The sequence below is a fragment of the Antrostomus carolinensis genome, unplaced genomic scaffold, assembly GCF_000700745.2.
Source record: "Antrostomus carolinensis isolate BGI_N321 unplaced genomic scaffold, ASM70074v2 scaffold5051, whole genome shotgun sequence".
NCBI lineage: Eukaryota > Metazoa > Chordata > Aves > Caprimulgiformes > Caprimulgidae > Antrostomus > Antrostomus carolinensis.
In genome coordinates this window covers 17,714-34,690 of record NW_010294670.1, presented here as the reverse complement: position 1 = coordinate 34,690, position 16,977 = coordinate 17,714, and the positions used below count along the sequence as shown (strand labels likewise).

The window sequence follows — 16,977 nt, the reverse complement described above, 5'->3', positions numbered from 1 at the left end:
ACTTGACTGCCGTCTGGCCTGCAGCAAAGAAAATATCCAGCATAAAACCCCAGGCTTGAATTTTAAGTGATTCAAAGTAAAAGAAACACATCAGCCTCATTAGAAAAAGCATCTTAATTCCATAGCACTGGTCAAATCAGCAATGTCTTTTTTTTTTTTTTTTTTTTACTGACTCCCTTCTGCTCTTTCCACTTCTCTACTGCAATGGACCCAATGTCAGACACAAAACGGATTTTTGAGCAAAGCATGCTTTTCACCATGTTTGATGACAAAGACACAACACAACAGTACAATGGGAATTCAGGTACTGTAATCTAGCAGTAGGATTAAACCACTGTTCTGAAACAGGGAAGGCGCAATAGTGAACTTGGAAGAACACACACACTTACACATGAAACCTAGAAAGCTTAAGATGTAGATTTATTATGCATTAGGAAGCTCATTAACTTAATAACCAAACTGCATAGTACAAAAGGTTCGTTATCTCTGCTCACTGTGGAACAAGTTTCAAAATACATATTTTTAAAATTTGTTCAGTCAGTACACAATCCTTTTAAAAAATGGTATGTCTGTCAGTACCCTCATTACATTTATAAATACATGATTTACATAGCATCCCCTCTAGAAAAATTAAAACTCCTTACAAACATCTACATATATTGCATATATATAAAACATTCATAGGAGTACTTCATTAAAGTTGGGTTTAATAGTCCATTTACACTGCAACAAAATACATATAAATCTGAGTATTTTTCATAAAATGTGTCTTAAAATTAGCACATTTGTAGCCATTCATAACTCCTTTAAAGCATCTTTTAGAGAGGAAATTTAATATGAATATATCCATGAGATTCAGCAGGTAAGAGTGATATGAAGGCTATATATGCTTAACAACTGAACACTAAGTAGCAGTTAAGGCAGGGGTGAAAAGAATTAATAGGATTATTTCATATGGCAGATAAAGTGACAAAATGCAATAAATACACGTTATTTCTTGATGTAAACTACTCTGGCACCCACTGTTTTTCCTGCCTCAGAAGTCAGGAGTGTCTGTATTTCTGACGCTGCTTATTTTACAATTAAAATTCTATTTTTTATCAGCAAATCATTAATGTGACCAGTGCACTCAAGTGTCATCTGGATTTGCTTTAACTCCTCAGAACTGACTGTTCTGTAATGTGGGTTTAAGAATTCAGTATGACCTTCATTTATGGGTAATGACTGTCATGTGTGATCATACACCTTCAGAAGTCACCTCAGTTTCATCAATGCTTTCTGGTAACTACTGGGCTTCTCATTATTAAATAATACTTGAGGATCTAAATAATATTTGAGAATTTGTCTTCAGGAAATTTTATTACTTCTATTGATAGCCAATATTTCAGATACCAGAACTATATAGATCAGTCCCTCTCACATCATCAGGACTACATGTGGCATACATGTAGACAAAAGGCATAAGAAATGCAACACAACCTTTAACAGTGGTAGCAGAAACTGTTCTGCCTCAAACCTGATTGTTTTGCATACAACTTTGGGAATTGAACATTCAAACTTGTAAAAAAATTCCATTATGTCTGTATAATTGGGTTTCAACCCAATACCAGAATTTGACAGCATCTGCAGTCTAATATTGGGCGGAATCACACCTAGTTGTGACCCAATCATGCTAAACAAACCCTCCTGCAAGTGTGGTATCAACCTCAAGTATCATAGCATGTGACTTTCCCTTGTACACAGCTGCACTTCTTTCAGAGGTCAGGTACTCTGTACATCCCACCAAGCTTCCAGAGCCACAATTCAGTGCATGGATTTGTTCCACAGTCTCCTCAGAAGTTAGCTTTCATACACTGCTATCTTGCAGCAACGGTTCAATGTCCTCTTCACTACTTCGGTATAGGTTGTTACTCAGAGTACCGCTGATGCTGTTGCCGTGTTTCCTGGTACTGCTGGCTTTGCTGTGCTCAGGAATAAATAAGGCGACTAGAAAAGCCAAAAGAACAATGCATGCTCCAATCAGGAAGGGTGGACCAGGAATGATTGCTCTCTGTGGGCAAAAAAGCATATCAAAGAATTAATGTAGTTTTAGACATTGACTTCTGCGTTAAGAACTATACCATTAAGGCAGGAGATAATCAGAGACATATTTAAAACGATCATAAAGTTTATGTGAACAAGTTCGTACGTGCACTGCAACATGAATTTTCTGCATCTACAAACCGTAAGAATCCCTCACCTGATCTGTACATTGATTAGAAAATCAGAAGCATGTACAAAACTGTCTACTAACAAAAGGACTGTCCAGCAGATAAATAGATACTTCTTTGTATTTTTATTTCTTTAGGCAGCATGCCTGTTAAATCAGCAAGACTCTGAAGATTATCAGGGTAAGGTTTCGACATCCAGAAGTATAAATGCTCAATAAATCTTTAACTTAAGTTCACTTTTTCCACTTCCTTCCATGGCTGACATACTTTAGAATCAAGTTAGCCAAATAAACAAACATCTCCAAAAACTTAATATATGAGTAAGGGAAGTAACAGCAACCTGTGCAGTTCCCTCTGCAGAGACAGGTTGCTGGCATGTATGTTAACTTGGTATTTGGATTTCTCTCTTGCTTCTAAACAGTTTATTTTAATACAGCTTATCCACATTTCATAACCACAATTAAGAACAAACACCAGACAGGTTATAATATTAATTTTAAACCAGATAAGTTTGATGACAAAACTCTACAAAGGGAAGTGTCAGCAATCCAAAGATTTTTTTTTTTTCAGTCCTAAATAAGTTCTCTGTATTTTTGTCAAATAAAACTAAATAAAAATCAGAAGATTAAACTTCTCAATCCAGTGCACTACTTTTCTACCAAATGAAATGCAGGATGTTATTCTAATATGAAGTGGGAAGTGAGCTCAAATTAAGCACACAGTAACAGGGTATTTCCCTTGCTTCATCTTTTGTTACAAGCAGAGGTCTAGTTTTTCAGCTGATGGTCTCTAAATTTGACGTATATAATCGTATTAACAGAATTTATATTACTTAAATATTCCAAGTGGTGCTAAGCCCACAAGTACTAAAAGAATGTAATAAACTTCAATAAATTAATATCCTCATTTGTAGTATAATAGATGATTTATCTGAGCAGCTTTTGAAGATTCTGTTATTGCAGTTTCAACTGAAGGGAGAGAGAAATTTTGAAAAGCAGTCCCTGCTCATCGCACTGCCGAGTGTTGTTACTACCCTCCAAACAGGCTATGACTGCACAGTTTGCTGTAAGGGCTCTCTGTGGATAATTATAAAAATGCAACATCACTCTCAAGGCTCCCCAGTTTTGAAAACAATTATTTAAACGGGAATTAAGATAGATATGCTTCACTTCTACTATTTACTCTCTGCAGAGCAGATACACAGTATCTCTTGAACAAGTGCATCAGATCTTTTCTGTGATGTAAGAGAATCACAGGTGTGACCTACGGTAACATTGCAGCTCTCCCACTTCCATAAGAAAAAAAAAGTGATAGTCAGTAATATCCTATTAAGCCTTCTAGAGTGACAGAAATTAATTAAGTCAAGAAAAAAAAAAAAGTTCAACTTGTTTAAAAAAACACCAGAAATTACCACAAGGGTGTACTTCCCTCAATTTACAAGTTAAATAACTGAAATTTGCACCCATACTTTTTGGCCACCACTGCTTGAATATGAAAGTTTACAAAACCATTGTATCTAACAATTTATTTTAGCACTCTGTCCACCAGTGAACACAGAAGATTTTATATCTGAAAGGTATAATACTAAATTATGACGATAATCAGCTTTAATTAGTTAAGTTAAACTTAAATGTGGTTTAATTTTAATGGGACAAGACAACTTTTTCTCAAAGTAAAATGTGTCAAAAGTTACATAAATCTATTCTTCACACTAATAAGTTTAACAATACCTATATAAATAACCTATTTCCTGTAGTTGCAGTAACACCCGGTATTACAGTAGTGGAAACAAAAGGTTTTTAATTCACCTTGACAGCACACTGGGTTTGATCAAGGTTCAGCACAGTAACCGTGTATTCTCAATTGAGTGCCTTAGACTCATTAAATTTCACAAGCAGGGATAGAATACAAGCTTAAGTGTAAAAAAATAAAATAAAATAAAAAATAAATAAAATTAACAATGGTTGTCGCAGACTAAAACACATCAGTTAACTGCAGTTCCACAAACTTTTTAAATCATGGCACTTGACCATTTAAACTTGTTATTAAAATGCTTCTTACTGAACTTCTATTAGCATTTAATAAAATCAATAAAACATTTTTCAAGCTACATATATCTGTACAGCAACTCCTAGGTATCAATACAAACACTGAACAAAACCAAGAGACAGCTAGCTTGCACTTGGGCCTTGCAAATCCAAGCTACTAGTGGCTAGTGTTGTAAGCTAGGCTTGTACACATTTCCTTATTTCCTTGTTTCACTTCCACTCATTTTACTTAAGAGTAATTTTTAAAGCTATATAATATTTAAACTGCAGAGTTCTCTCCCACTGTTATATTGGACTTGAGCACAAGAATTACTAGGAAAAAAAATTTATTGTTATTTTCCTGAATTATAGTTCTTAGGTGTTAGGTGCCTGGTAACTACTAACACGGAGAGATGTAATTACAGATATTTTAAAAAGCTTATGAGTAATATTGATATTATAATCAAACATACAAGTTGTCCCACTGAAATTAGAGTAACAAGAAAACTTAGTTATTGTTTTGCCAATTGACAGGGTTAGCAAAAAGGACACAGACACGAAGTTGAAAACAAAAACAAACTTTTTTTACTTTAGTTTAAAGCAGGGAGGGGGGACAAAAAAAGAATAAGCAAGGTGCAAAGATAAGCAGGATAACACACCTAATCATTACTACATAGGTTAACTAGAGTGATTACAAAAAATACATTGCCAATTGCCCAAACACTTCACCATCATCCACATCTGTGCTCCAGCTAGGGAGCTCCTGTCACAGCGAAGGATCTGAGAACCTTTCCTGGCAATTGGGAAATCCTACACAGTGCGTCCACTTGTAGGTGAGGTCTCCATCTTCGCTGTGAGAGGGTCCTGCTTTTATACAATCTAACAAACAAATTAAGTAGTGAGAAAGGCACAGTAACATCTAGTGGGCTGGTTTCGCTTCACCCAGGCACATCCCAGATCCAGAGAGGATCCGGGACTCATCCAGGAAGCTCATGTTTTGGTAGAATGCATCTGGCTTTTAATTGTAGGAGGGAAAGTCTCACAGTCATATTTCATGCTGATGTGATACAGGTTGGGAAGTTCACTCAAAAGTCAACTCTGGTTCAAGGCCTATGGTTTAAGCCTTTGTATATCAGTTATGCAAATACTTACTGATTTTGCTGTACTGCTGTAAGGGACTAGAGATGTCTCAACATTGTCAGCAGAACTGACACCCCATCACGGAAACCCCATCACCATGACAACCGAGTGAGCCCCACCCGTCCGGAAATGTATACATTCTGTGGTCTCAGAGAACACAGCCCACATCCTCTGCACATGCCCCCGGGCCTAGGGTCGACTAAAGAACAGTACGTGGCCGGGCTGAGACCCTTCAGAACACTTGAGGACGCTGGAGAGACAGTACAGGGAATGCACCCCACCGCCGAGTGGGAGGCGCAGGTATGCAAAGAACTCATTGACTGTGCCATTAATGAGACAACCCTGCGAACGGGCGAGAACAGCGAAAACCAGGAGAGGATGTTCTCCCACCAGAACATGTATTGAAGATGTATCGCACCCCCTCCCACCACTCCACCCCTCCCACCACTCCACCCCTCCCTCTCCCTTTCCCACTCTTTTCTATCTCTCTCTCCCTTTCCTTGTGCATACTTGTTGTGCGCCAAATAAAATGACTTGGCACCTGACTCCGTTTTGAGTTTTAATTCTGTTCTCGAGAATACAGAGAACCTACTCATGATAAAATATCTAATTGGACATCACTCAGGAGTTAGGCCTAGCCACCCCTAGCCCCCCAGAACAATGTGAGGTCAGCTGGAAAGCAAGGGGGCTTAACTTCTGCCAAACTGTTCTGCCTAACAGTGGATCGTAACAACTGCTAACTAAAAAATGTCTGCTTATTTATCAAGCAGGTTTTCAAAAAAACAAGGACATCTGAAATGATGGTTTAATTTACACTTACAGCTTAGGAAAATAATTATTTTATAAAGAAGCTCACAAATTAGGCTTCAGCACAGGAATTTCTCCTACCAAAAGCTTTAGAAAATTCCGCAAGAGAAGTTTTGACAAATTTATAACTTACTGGAACAGTCAGTTGCTCCACTGTAATACATCTGGGCTACTTCAACCCAAAAAAATTACCTGGATATTCTTAAAGTAACAGAACATACTGACGTTACTTGTAACAGAAATGTGTATACAAGGTCAAAAAGCCAACACACTCTCTGCTGCCAAGAAAAGCTTATGTGATTCAATGCTTTAAATAACCAAGTTCAAGAGCAAAATTTTAACTTTTAATTTAGAACTATGGCAAAGCTCTTGAAAATCTGATACAAAGATTATAAAGGTTTTCCCATATTTTACTACAGTTTCCTTTTTCCACAACAAAAAGTGTGTCTTTGCCATCCTACTCAAACTCTGCTCAGTTTGCTTCAGCAAATTGTGGACCATCTCGCCATAGGCACAGCAGTGAGCATATGTTAAAGCATTGGTTACAGTTAATACCTGGAAAGATGCACAGACTGGGGAATGAACAAACAGATGTTTTCAAAGTGGCAGCCACCAGTTATTTATATATTCAGCTAATCTGTTGTCTTTCTTAACCAGCTTAATGACAAGCTAAGAGATCATCAGCTCTCTGAAAAATTCATTCTTAGTATTTTGAAAAATGAAATTGTAGCTGAAGAGGTCAGAGCAATCAAGACAGAAAGAAAAAAGGGTCCATAAGATTCTCCAAACTCTGGTAAGCATATATTTTGGAAGTCAAATTAGGAAAGAACAAAGCAGACAAAAACACAGACCTGAAACAAAGATGGAAGGTGTACAAGAAAAGACTGATGGGAGCTCCAAAGAAATGTTGAATAGGATTCACTTCTCCCCTGCCCCTCAAATTTCATAGAGGTCAGGAAAGATGATGGACAGCATTATTATTGCTATTGAATAAAAACAAACAAACAAACAAAGAAAAAAAAACCCACAACAAACCTATCTCAACTGCATACTGAATTACTGTATACATGAATAAATAACCTATTGCTGTGATGTTCAAAGATAAACTTGTTAAAATTTAGTGAGTTACTAAAAATGTCCCTCCTGTTGTCAAAATTTAATGTTTCACTGTAATTTGGGACTACAGTTGTGTTTTGAGTAGATTTACATCAAAAGAAGTTAACTGGTTAAAAGAAAATATAGAAATAAAACTTGCTACTACTTGCTACTAATAGATTATGAGCTATTTTAATATTTCAATAGAGCTGACAAGTAAGAATTAAGTAGTTCCGGAAGTAGATGTCAAGATTTTAAATCAACCAAAAATGATAGATTTTTACCCTAATGAGTTCTATGCTGCAAACTTCACAACAAATTTTAAACTTACCTCATCAATGGGATCTTGCATTGCTTTTTTCCCAGAAGCCTGATCAGGTGGCAATTCATTAAGCTCCACATGAAAAAGAAAGAAAATAAAGCCATACAGTGCTGGTCCCAGGCCATTGCACAGACCTCTTATTCCAGTTATGATTCCTTGGACCACACCTAATGAAAAAAAAAAAAAAGTAGGTTTTTGGGGTTTTTTTTAAATCAAGTATAAAACATTCAGAGACTACAGCTCTGAGTGTATTCTACTGGCTGTTCCAAAATAGCGCATCTCGTAACTATCTCTACATACTGTATCGTAAAATACATTGAAGACAACTTTCCTGGATTAAAATAATCCTCTGCGTGACCGTAGTTCTGTACTTTCATGCTACTGGAGGCAATATGAGTTTTGAATACAAGTGACTGAATTTATGTGCAAGTAATTTTCTGTATTAGAGCTCTTGTACTCTCATTCAAAGCCTACAATGAAGAAAGCAGAGGTTAATTGTGGTACCTACTCAACTTTTTCAAGTGAAATTTAGAGTAATATATCTTTGTGTTACAGGTTGTTATTGGCAAAATATGCACAAGCTGTAACAGCTTTCTTCCCTTCACCAGTTTAAAAACCAGGATTTAAGTACCAAATAACTTATTTGAGGCAGTAAATTCAGTCGTACTGAAGTAAATTCACAATACTAGATTGGCTGCAGTTGTACATTAGATTACTTTCAAGAACTGAGTAATTAAAATACTATGAGTGTATTTCTGTTTCAACTTCATTAAGTGATTGTGACAACAGCGTAAAAAGTTTTCTAGACAATCCTACAGATTAAGATTCTACAGAAGACTATTTTTACAGTATTAGTAGTTTGGGTATCCCCTTCCTCCTTGAGGCAGTAACTTGTAAAATGGAAGGAAAGAAAACATGCCAAAAATAAAGCTATCTGTTTTTCTTCCTATGTTGACATTTAAGCTTAAAATCTTCATGCCACCAGGTGATAAAACTTCACTCTAGAAACTATTTTATGCCTGAGCTATCAGTAGTATTTTCCTCTATGCAAAATGAAAGATCAATGACTTATGTCAACTTAATTAAACTATTCATTTCATGACATAAGTAGAAAACAAGTCTTTTAAAACCCTTCTAAATGTCTGTAATAGAAACAAAAATGGGGGAGATAAAAAAAAGCCATGTAACTCTTTTGCACCTTTCAAACTCAATAGAAATCTGCCTCCTAGGACTACACCTCCTTGGTACCTCTCATATTAACTGTACTTACCTAACTTCAACTTGTACAATGTTAAAGCCAGAGTGATACTTATGATTTATATGCACAGGATTTTTTTTTTAAGAGAACACTAAATTCAGTTATTATACACCAATGTTAATACTTTGTAATGACTCCTTCCCTCACTTAATTTTAAACGAAGAGTTATTTCTGATTGCTCTTTCCCCTTCACATAAAAGCCAATGAATTTATTTTGTCTTCTCAGATCAACTATTTACTTAAGCTTCCTTTTCTCTTTCTTTAAAATCTGAGGTATTATAGCAAATAGGGCCAACTTTTCCACACAGAACAGAGCTTCTTGTATAGGCTTATTTTAATCTAGTAAAATGTGGTTTTAGTTTCTGTTAAAAAGAAGGTATTATTACATTAATCCTCACTATCTACTTAGAGAATATTACTTTTAATTGAAAAAAAGAGGAAGGAAAAAACATGAAAGTTAACCACATCCATTTGTTGCTTTTGTAGTACTTTTACAGGAAGCTCAAAGTAGTCAGACAGAAACTATATTTTGAATTGCAAATTTGATAAATTTGTGTACCTCCTTCCTCTCTGCATAGATTAGCAGACTTCCACAGCTGCTACCAAAGAAACTCAATACTCATTAACATATTTGAAAAGTATACCTAGGTAAGTATTCTGATTTCTAGACAGAAGGGTCATCCATTAAAGTAGTCTGATGCTGAAACAGAAATTCATTCAATACTCACCTTGTTGATCCGATTCTGCATTTCGTGAAACCAGAGCACTGATTGCTGGGAATGTAATGCTTGACATCGCTGCAACAGCTCCTGCTGCCCACATCATCCTGTGTTAAACACATAATTTGAATCAAACATGAGGCTGCCCATATAACTGGTCCCTATCCCCCAAAAAAGGGCCACAAGTGTAGCCTCATTTAAGGCTTAGTGCCCTTCCAAAAGTGCTCTTATTAAAATACCTAAAGACTGTAAATTATCTGGTCAGGGCCACCTTCCCCTCCCCTCCCACAAACTACCCTGAGCTTGTTGGAACAGAAGCGCATTTGATTCTACATTAGCTATTACAGCAGAGGGAAAGAAGAGAGTGGGAGTGAAGTGATGCACGGGCTTTCCCTTTCCAAAGGCTGTACTAGGGAACAATTTCCCAGGGTGTCCCAGTGAGGCAGTTCTCTAGCTTGTATAACTCACTAGGAAGTGCTCTGATAAAGAACAAGCATTCATCACTGCAGTAGCACAAAGTTTGTAAAGAAAAAGCTGTTTCAGCTTATGGTTCTAGTTCACTTTACTTAGTTTTTCCAACAGAAGAAGCTCTAGAGAGTTAGCAGGACCAAATATAGTAAGAGAATGACATGTTAGATAATAAGAAAAAGGTAGAGATCCAGTAGCTGATAGAGTGGATCTAGTGAAATTACTGTTCTAGGGAACATATTACTTACCAGCTTGTGAGTTTAAGAAAAAGTTTTAATGACATTTGTAGACATAAAACTCAGTGGACCAAAATGGTGCAAAGACTTGTTTTTCAAAAGCGTTGTTAGTCTGCAACTTACACTATATACATGGAAAATTCTATCATTCCTAAATGTCCAACACACAGACCAAACTTTGGTAGCGTAAGGCAAAGGAGAATGCTTAATTCACAGAACCTGTAAATACTCATGATGACAGAACTACTAAGTCGTAGAATTTCTTGGAAAAAACATTTTTAGTGCTTACCAAGACTGAGATCCAAAACCATACCAAGCCAACTGAAGGATCTGAAAGCCAAGGCCAAGGAGAACTGTATTTTTGTTCCCTATCGACCTCATCAAGATACCGAGAAACACAGTCTGCAAGAGAAATTGGTTCATCCAAAAGTTATTTTAAAAAGCTAAACCTAATTTGCCCTTCTACACAAAGTAATTCAAAATACTTTTCAGCTCCTGAGGAACTTCACACTATTTGTGTTCTTACTTCCTCTGTATTAAGTCCAAAGTGCAGACTAGTCATATTAACATCCGATGTAGAGACATTCTTAACTATCAAGGACTTTCTACTTCAGGGTATTGAGAAATGTATGTATTGCCCTCTCTATGGCCATAATATCTCAGTGTCTGTTTCTGCTGTAAACAGGCTTTCATTTCCACCTCTAAAGTTCTGTTTCACTACAGATTAGGGAGTTCCACAATAAATGTTAGTGCCAAGTTAAGACAGTACAGGCTGGACATGGGTTGAGTTTACCAGTATCTACAAATACTAGAGAAAAAAAGACTGTTAGCTCAGGAAAAAAAAAAAAAAAGAAAGTAGTCTTTTTATGTCAGGTGAATTACTATCCAAATTTACAATTAAAACCAACAAGTAAATCCTGCTGCTTTTCCAACTTTACCACATGCACTGAAATTCGGCTCAGGCCAATTCCTAGTAATCTTTAATTACAATTTCTGCTGACTCTTTACACCACTCATATGACCTTTTTATTTGCACGTGGAAAATAATCCTAAAGGAAGACCACTGTTTTTCAAATGCTGAAAGTGTTACTGCTGAGAGGGAGGGAGGTCCCAATTCAGATACAACACCATTTCACTCAAGGGAAGAAGCACACTGTTCCTAGTAAGGCAAAGTTCAAAGGGACAAACTCACTCAGTTAACAGAGCACACGTTTTTCTTTAAGATGAGAAACTCAGCAATGCATCAGCAAAAACTCAGAGAAAAGGAACCAGTTCCTCATTTTAACACTGAAAATTATGAACCATAAGAGTAGCCATTTTAGAGATTTTTCACAAAAATACTGGTCTGAATAAAGTGATTGGTAAATGTGAGTGCACATAAAAGCACTAGAACAAACCACAGAGCAAGGATGAAAATAATGACTTGTGTTGATAATGAAGGACACAACTGACACCAGTAAAACTTATAAACGCTGAGGAACATGTTGTTTACATGAAAACAGTAAGACCTCTACTCTGCTAAGGATGGCAACAAAGTTACAGCAAATTGTACGTGCCATTCCTCTTCCTGTTTTCACAACAAGAAGACAAAACTGTACACATAAAGATACCAAAGATCACATCATAAAAACTGTTTGATTTCTAAAAGGCATAAAGGACCTATTCAAAAAACAGCTCACTATTTCACACCAATTAAGAGGTATGAAAGCAATATACCAAGGCCTCACAGTTCCTCAGCCTCTATGCCGAGTCTAAGTAACACCAGACAGACCATGTCAATATCTGCATTGTTTGCACTCAAGTTAAATAGCATGAGTCAAACAAGTACGTGTAAGTAGAATGACTCTTGCTTAAAATAAATCACACATTTCCCTTTCAGAAGGCCTTGCATTAAGTAACCAATTTCCTATAGAATTTTAATCATTTACAGCCAGTGTTCCAGTAAATTTACTGATACAAGGTTAGCAAATTTTAGTTTTGTCTTCTGATGCCCAGGTCCAGTATTTCTAAGGAAAGCAGTTTTAAAGCAAGACATTTACACAGACTATAAATGAACATAAGCTTTAGTGAATGCAAGATACAGTGGCATTTTAGAGCATGTAGGAAGTTTATAGACAAGCTTAATAATCAGAACAGTGTGCCTCAGCATTCAGTTTGTACTGTTTAACAAAACATTAAAAAGAATAAAGCTTACCTGAGCTACTATAGACAGAATGCCTACCACAGCTATAAACGCTGCAATGCTAGCAGATCCAAAACCTATAATCTGAAGAAAAACAGAAAATGCATAAAACAAATGCCAAACACAATCCAGGACAATCACTAGCAAAGAGATAACTTCTTCAAAGGAAACACTGATCCCTGCTTATAAACTAAATCCATACAAGAAGCATCCACTTCCAAGAATAATCTTTAACTCAACTTCTTGCCAAGAAATCCACACAAGAAAAAAAAAAAACCAAACCCTGCCTTAAAAAAGGGGAGACAGAGGAAGTCACGTATCTAGAAGCTGAAGTTCTCTGTCCCTTCCCACAGACACAATAGCTCTTCAACAGGCCAGATCCCACCATGAAACACAAACTGTTGCACTGAATGGAACAAAGGTCTGCTTAACTTTATGAAGACACCCTTCAGGTATGGCAGAGCCGATGCATCAGGAGTCAAGTGTTACTAAGTTCTTGGCTTAGCAAAGTATCCTGCCTTTATTTTTTTAAAAATATGTATTTTGCCAGAAAGCAGCTTTCTGAGCCAAGTCTTCAACAAGAAACAGGTTTTAGGGAATACTTATTTAAACACCTTTAGTAAGATGCGAAGACACCAACATTTACCTGTCGTAAGTACAGAAAAAAGCTAGAATACTGGCCAGCCTCCGGCAGATAGGAAAGAAACACTGTCATGCAGATCGGGAGAACTGTAGAATCTTTTCTAACCTTCTTCAGAGACTGCAAAACAAAGAAACAAACAAGCGTGTGTGTGGGAACTTTTATATTAAGTCTAATGAAAGCAGAAGGCAGATTCACTTTTTTAAAACCCATTTTTACCCATGTAAAAAAACCCATGTGGGTTTTTTTTACCAAGTAAAAAAAAAAATCACACATGGAAACAGTTAAGCTGAACATTAAATTAGAAACAATCCCCTGTTATATAAAGTTTGTGGTATCTGATTCTTCTGCAAAGTTTCCCTTTGATTTTTGAAGCTAATGTTCCGTGCCAAATTACAAGTATTCACTGAAAACAGCACCATGTAATATTTAGGGAAATGCATAATACCTCCTAATTGATCTCCATAATAAGCTGTTCTGAAAGATGCTAGCAAATAATATAGCCTCATTATAACTGTTTCTCTTCCAGTTGTTTCCAATTCAAGAATCGTTTAATCCACAAAGTTTGGGTTAGTTTTTGTTTTTAAATGTAGACAGATCTTTTCATGCAAGAGCAGAGAACAGAGATTGTGGTACACTGAATAGTCAAACTACCAATATGATTAAATATTTATCAAGCTTACACAATGCAATTCATTATTATTATTAACTAATTATCAATTATTTGCTAATTACTTATTGAAGTGTATCTTACTGCAAAAGGGTCTGCTTGTTCCCATGATATAGAAGCTCCCCATGAAGCAGGTCTCATCTTTTCTGGTAGAGACTCTGGTACAGCTATCAGGATGAAGCAGATGTCCACGACAGCCACCAATGTGGCCACTATTACGACAAGGTTATCCCCGTAGCTAGCAGAGAGGTATGCTCCAATGGCAGGACTAGTTACCAAACTTGCTGCAAAGGTGGCAGATACCTGTGAACAAGAACAGTTTACAAACTTTTCAAAGTCGTTATTCTGCCACTGCAGAAAAATGAAGTAACTTGCTTAACACCACCACTGCTCCCCAGAAGTGTGATTTAAAAAAAAAAAAAAAAAAAAAAAAAATCAGTCAAAACTTAAGTGAATTTAAAAAAAGTGAAAAATTTATGACAGTAAATATGGGTCCAAATAAAGTTTCTCCGACATCCTCCACAGCGTAACATACGAGACAAGATTTGCAGTCAAAGATAGTTTAGCTCAAAAGAAAACAGCTCTTACTTTAAAATAGACTAAATTGCAATTTGTTTTACAATTATGAATTTGATGAGATTTCACTGAAATAGTTGTCAGTTCATTTAATGCCTGCCTAAATCAACCTGAGCCTCAGTACCCCAAGTAATACACACAGTAATAAATAATGCCTTTGTTAATGGTTTGTATTTTAAATACATAGCACTACTGGATAGCACAGCAAACTAGGAAATCATTAGCTATGACAACAACTTCAACAAGTGTATTGCTTCATATTATATTGTAGTGACACGCAGCTATGAACAGATCACTTAATTTATTCATGTACAGCAGAACATGATGAAAAATCAAGTGCTGTAGTTATATTTCACTATAAAAACCATAAGAAAAAGTTAGAATAAAGGTAGGTAGGTTGATTTATTTTTAATTACTACTCTTTTCCAGACTCCAGAATAAAAACACTCTGCATAACTACTTTATAGAATAAATAAGAACACAAGCTAGAAATTCACCTTTTACCAAGCTAGAAAAAATTCTAAGGAAAAGGTATAAGAAACAAACTAATTAGAAAGAGATACAGACCTCACTCAAAACAACTGCACTACTGTCTATCATTTTACAGAATTTTAGATCAAGCTGTTTCTGTTAACAAAAAACTGTTTGAAGGCAGGCAAATATATAGTCCAAATAGACTTATATTCCTCTTTATAGGCAGGAGAAATAAAGTAGAAATTCCAGAACTTTTAAACCTGCTTTGTGCTCTGCTACAATACACACAAGTTTTGTTCAAGAGAACTAAGTCTCTTATTTTCTCAACTGTTAAATCAACATCTAAGGAAAAAAATAAAGGTAAACTTTAACAGCCCAAAGTACAGTAGAGTCAGACAAAAATCAAGTCCATTAATATCTGTATAGTGAAAACAGATGCAGAGAGGATGAAAGGATAAATGACATTCAAAGGCTAACACTTTCTGCTAATGGGCCTCCAAAACCTAAACCAATACAGATATTCAGGAAAGCAAATTAAGCAGGAATTATATTATTAGCGGAATGGATAGTTTACACTAAATGAAATATTTTCCTCTTCTCCTACTAATTGAGAAAGGTCACAATTAAGTTACTAAAAACACTGCATTATGCATTTTCATCCTTCCTGCCTGTTTTGACTATTAGAAAAGCCATTCTCTACTAGAAAGAAATCACATAATTTAAAAGTCCAGTATACAGGTGACAGAAAATTATTGCCAGATCAAGTATTAAATAACTTCCATCGCCTTTAACAACATTTCTTGTTCTGCCTGTGAAACTTAAAACGTTTTGTTACACATGCCCTTTTATGCAAGCAAAGTTGTCAAATTCTTATTCTGTTCCTATGAGCACAGAGCAGTCTGTGCAGCAGTAAAAAGTCTAATTTAAATTTCTCAACCTCTAACTCAGTGCCTTGATGCATGGTTCATTCTTTTCCCTATCAACCTCATTATATTAATCAGGAAACAATCTGTGCATCAAAACACAAGTTCAATACAAAGGTCATAATCTGACCTTTTCTCCAAGTTTAGCATATCTTACCAGTCCATAGGCTGTAATTCTTTCATGTTCTTGTGTTACATCAGCTACATAGGCAAATATTACAGAAAAGGTAACAGAAAAGATTCCAGATACCGAAATCATAGCGAAGTACCACCTAATGATTTAAAAGCAACAATTAGAAAGTTTAAGCTAAGACCTCTTGCTCTTCTCTTACTAATCAAGCAAGTCTGTATTTAAGCTATGAGAAATGTTCCTCAAGAACTAGCATAGAGCTTTACTGGAGATGAATGACTGCGCAGTCTCACTTAAGTATTGGAACATAGCGTATTTTAGAACTCAGTTTCTTAACCAGCTAAGGAATAAAGTATCAGTCTATACAAAGTTCTTTCGTAATCCTCTCAAGTTTCACTACGAATGTAAATGAAACTGAAACCAAGTCAATTCCACTCAGTTAAGACTTCAAAGTTGCCTAATCAAATTAAAAGACCTCGTTAATAGTAATTACATTTTTTTGTGTTCAATAAATTCTAAGGTTCATTTAGCTTTAAAAATATGTTTATTACAGCACTGTCAGTCCTCAGGGGAAAAAAAATAACAGCGGAGCTCAAAACTGAGTTAGACAGGGCTACCAAACCATTTCTATTACTGTTATACTTGTGTGAATACAGTTGCTAAACCACATTCCATAATTCATACTTTCAAAATATGCAGTTTTTAACACTTCTCAAAAAGAAAAGCTCCAGAACAATGCCATCACACCTTGAAAGAAAAGTGGCTTTCTTCTTGTCTTATTGTCCCTCTCCCACTTCCCCAAACCACTTCTCTGATTGAATTTCTGCCGTACTGACATGCTTGCTACTACCATCTACCACTTACCATGGACTTATTCTCATTAATGGAATTGGGGCACAGGTGAAGAAAACTGTAAGAAGAAGAAAAGATTTTCTTCCCCATGCATCTGATAGAGCACCTATTAGTGGAGCACTGAGAAAGGACAAAAAACCCTGTGACAGAAGAAAAACAATTAATATGTCTATATTTACATTTCCAAGTTTCACTTTACCACAATATAAAAAGGGACTAAAATTGTAATTTGATTTGAAATTAAACAC

The 16,977-nt window shown here is 35.9% G+C and overlaps 1 protein-coding gene across 1 annotated transcript in view; it reads right to left on the bottom strand.

The window, feature by feature from the left end:
• Positions 1-1,846: 1,846 nt before the first annotated feature.
• The window catches only part of LOC104532470 (hippocampus abundant transcript-like protein 1), a 21,258-nt gene continuing 6,127 nt past the window's right edge, over positions 1,847-16,977 (bottom strand). Inside the window, exons 3-11 of the mRNA XM_010177695.1 lie at positions 16,742-16,869; positions 15,905-16,019; positions 13,859-14,077; positions 13,111-13,224; positions 12,477-12,548; positions 10,572-10,684; positions 9,588-9,685; positions 7,611-7,768; positions 1,847-2,050 (exon numbers count right to left, since the gene is read on the bottom strand). Of these exons, the coding sequence (XP_010175997.1) occupies positions 1,847-2,050; positions 7,611-7,768; positions 9,588-9,685; positions 10,572-10,684; positions 12,477-12,548; positions 13,111-13,224; positions 13,859-14,077; positions 15,905-16,019; positions 16,742-16,869 (1,221 nt within the window). The remainder of the gene's footprint in view (positions 2,051-7,610; positions 7,769-9,587; positions 9,686-10,571; positions 10,685-12,476; positions 12,549-13,110; positions 13,225-13,858; positions 14,078-15,904; positions 16,020-16,741; positions 16,870-16,977) is intronic.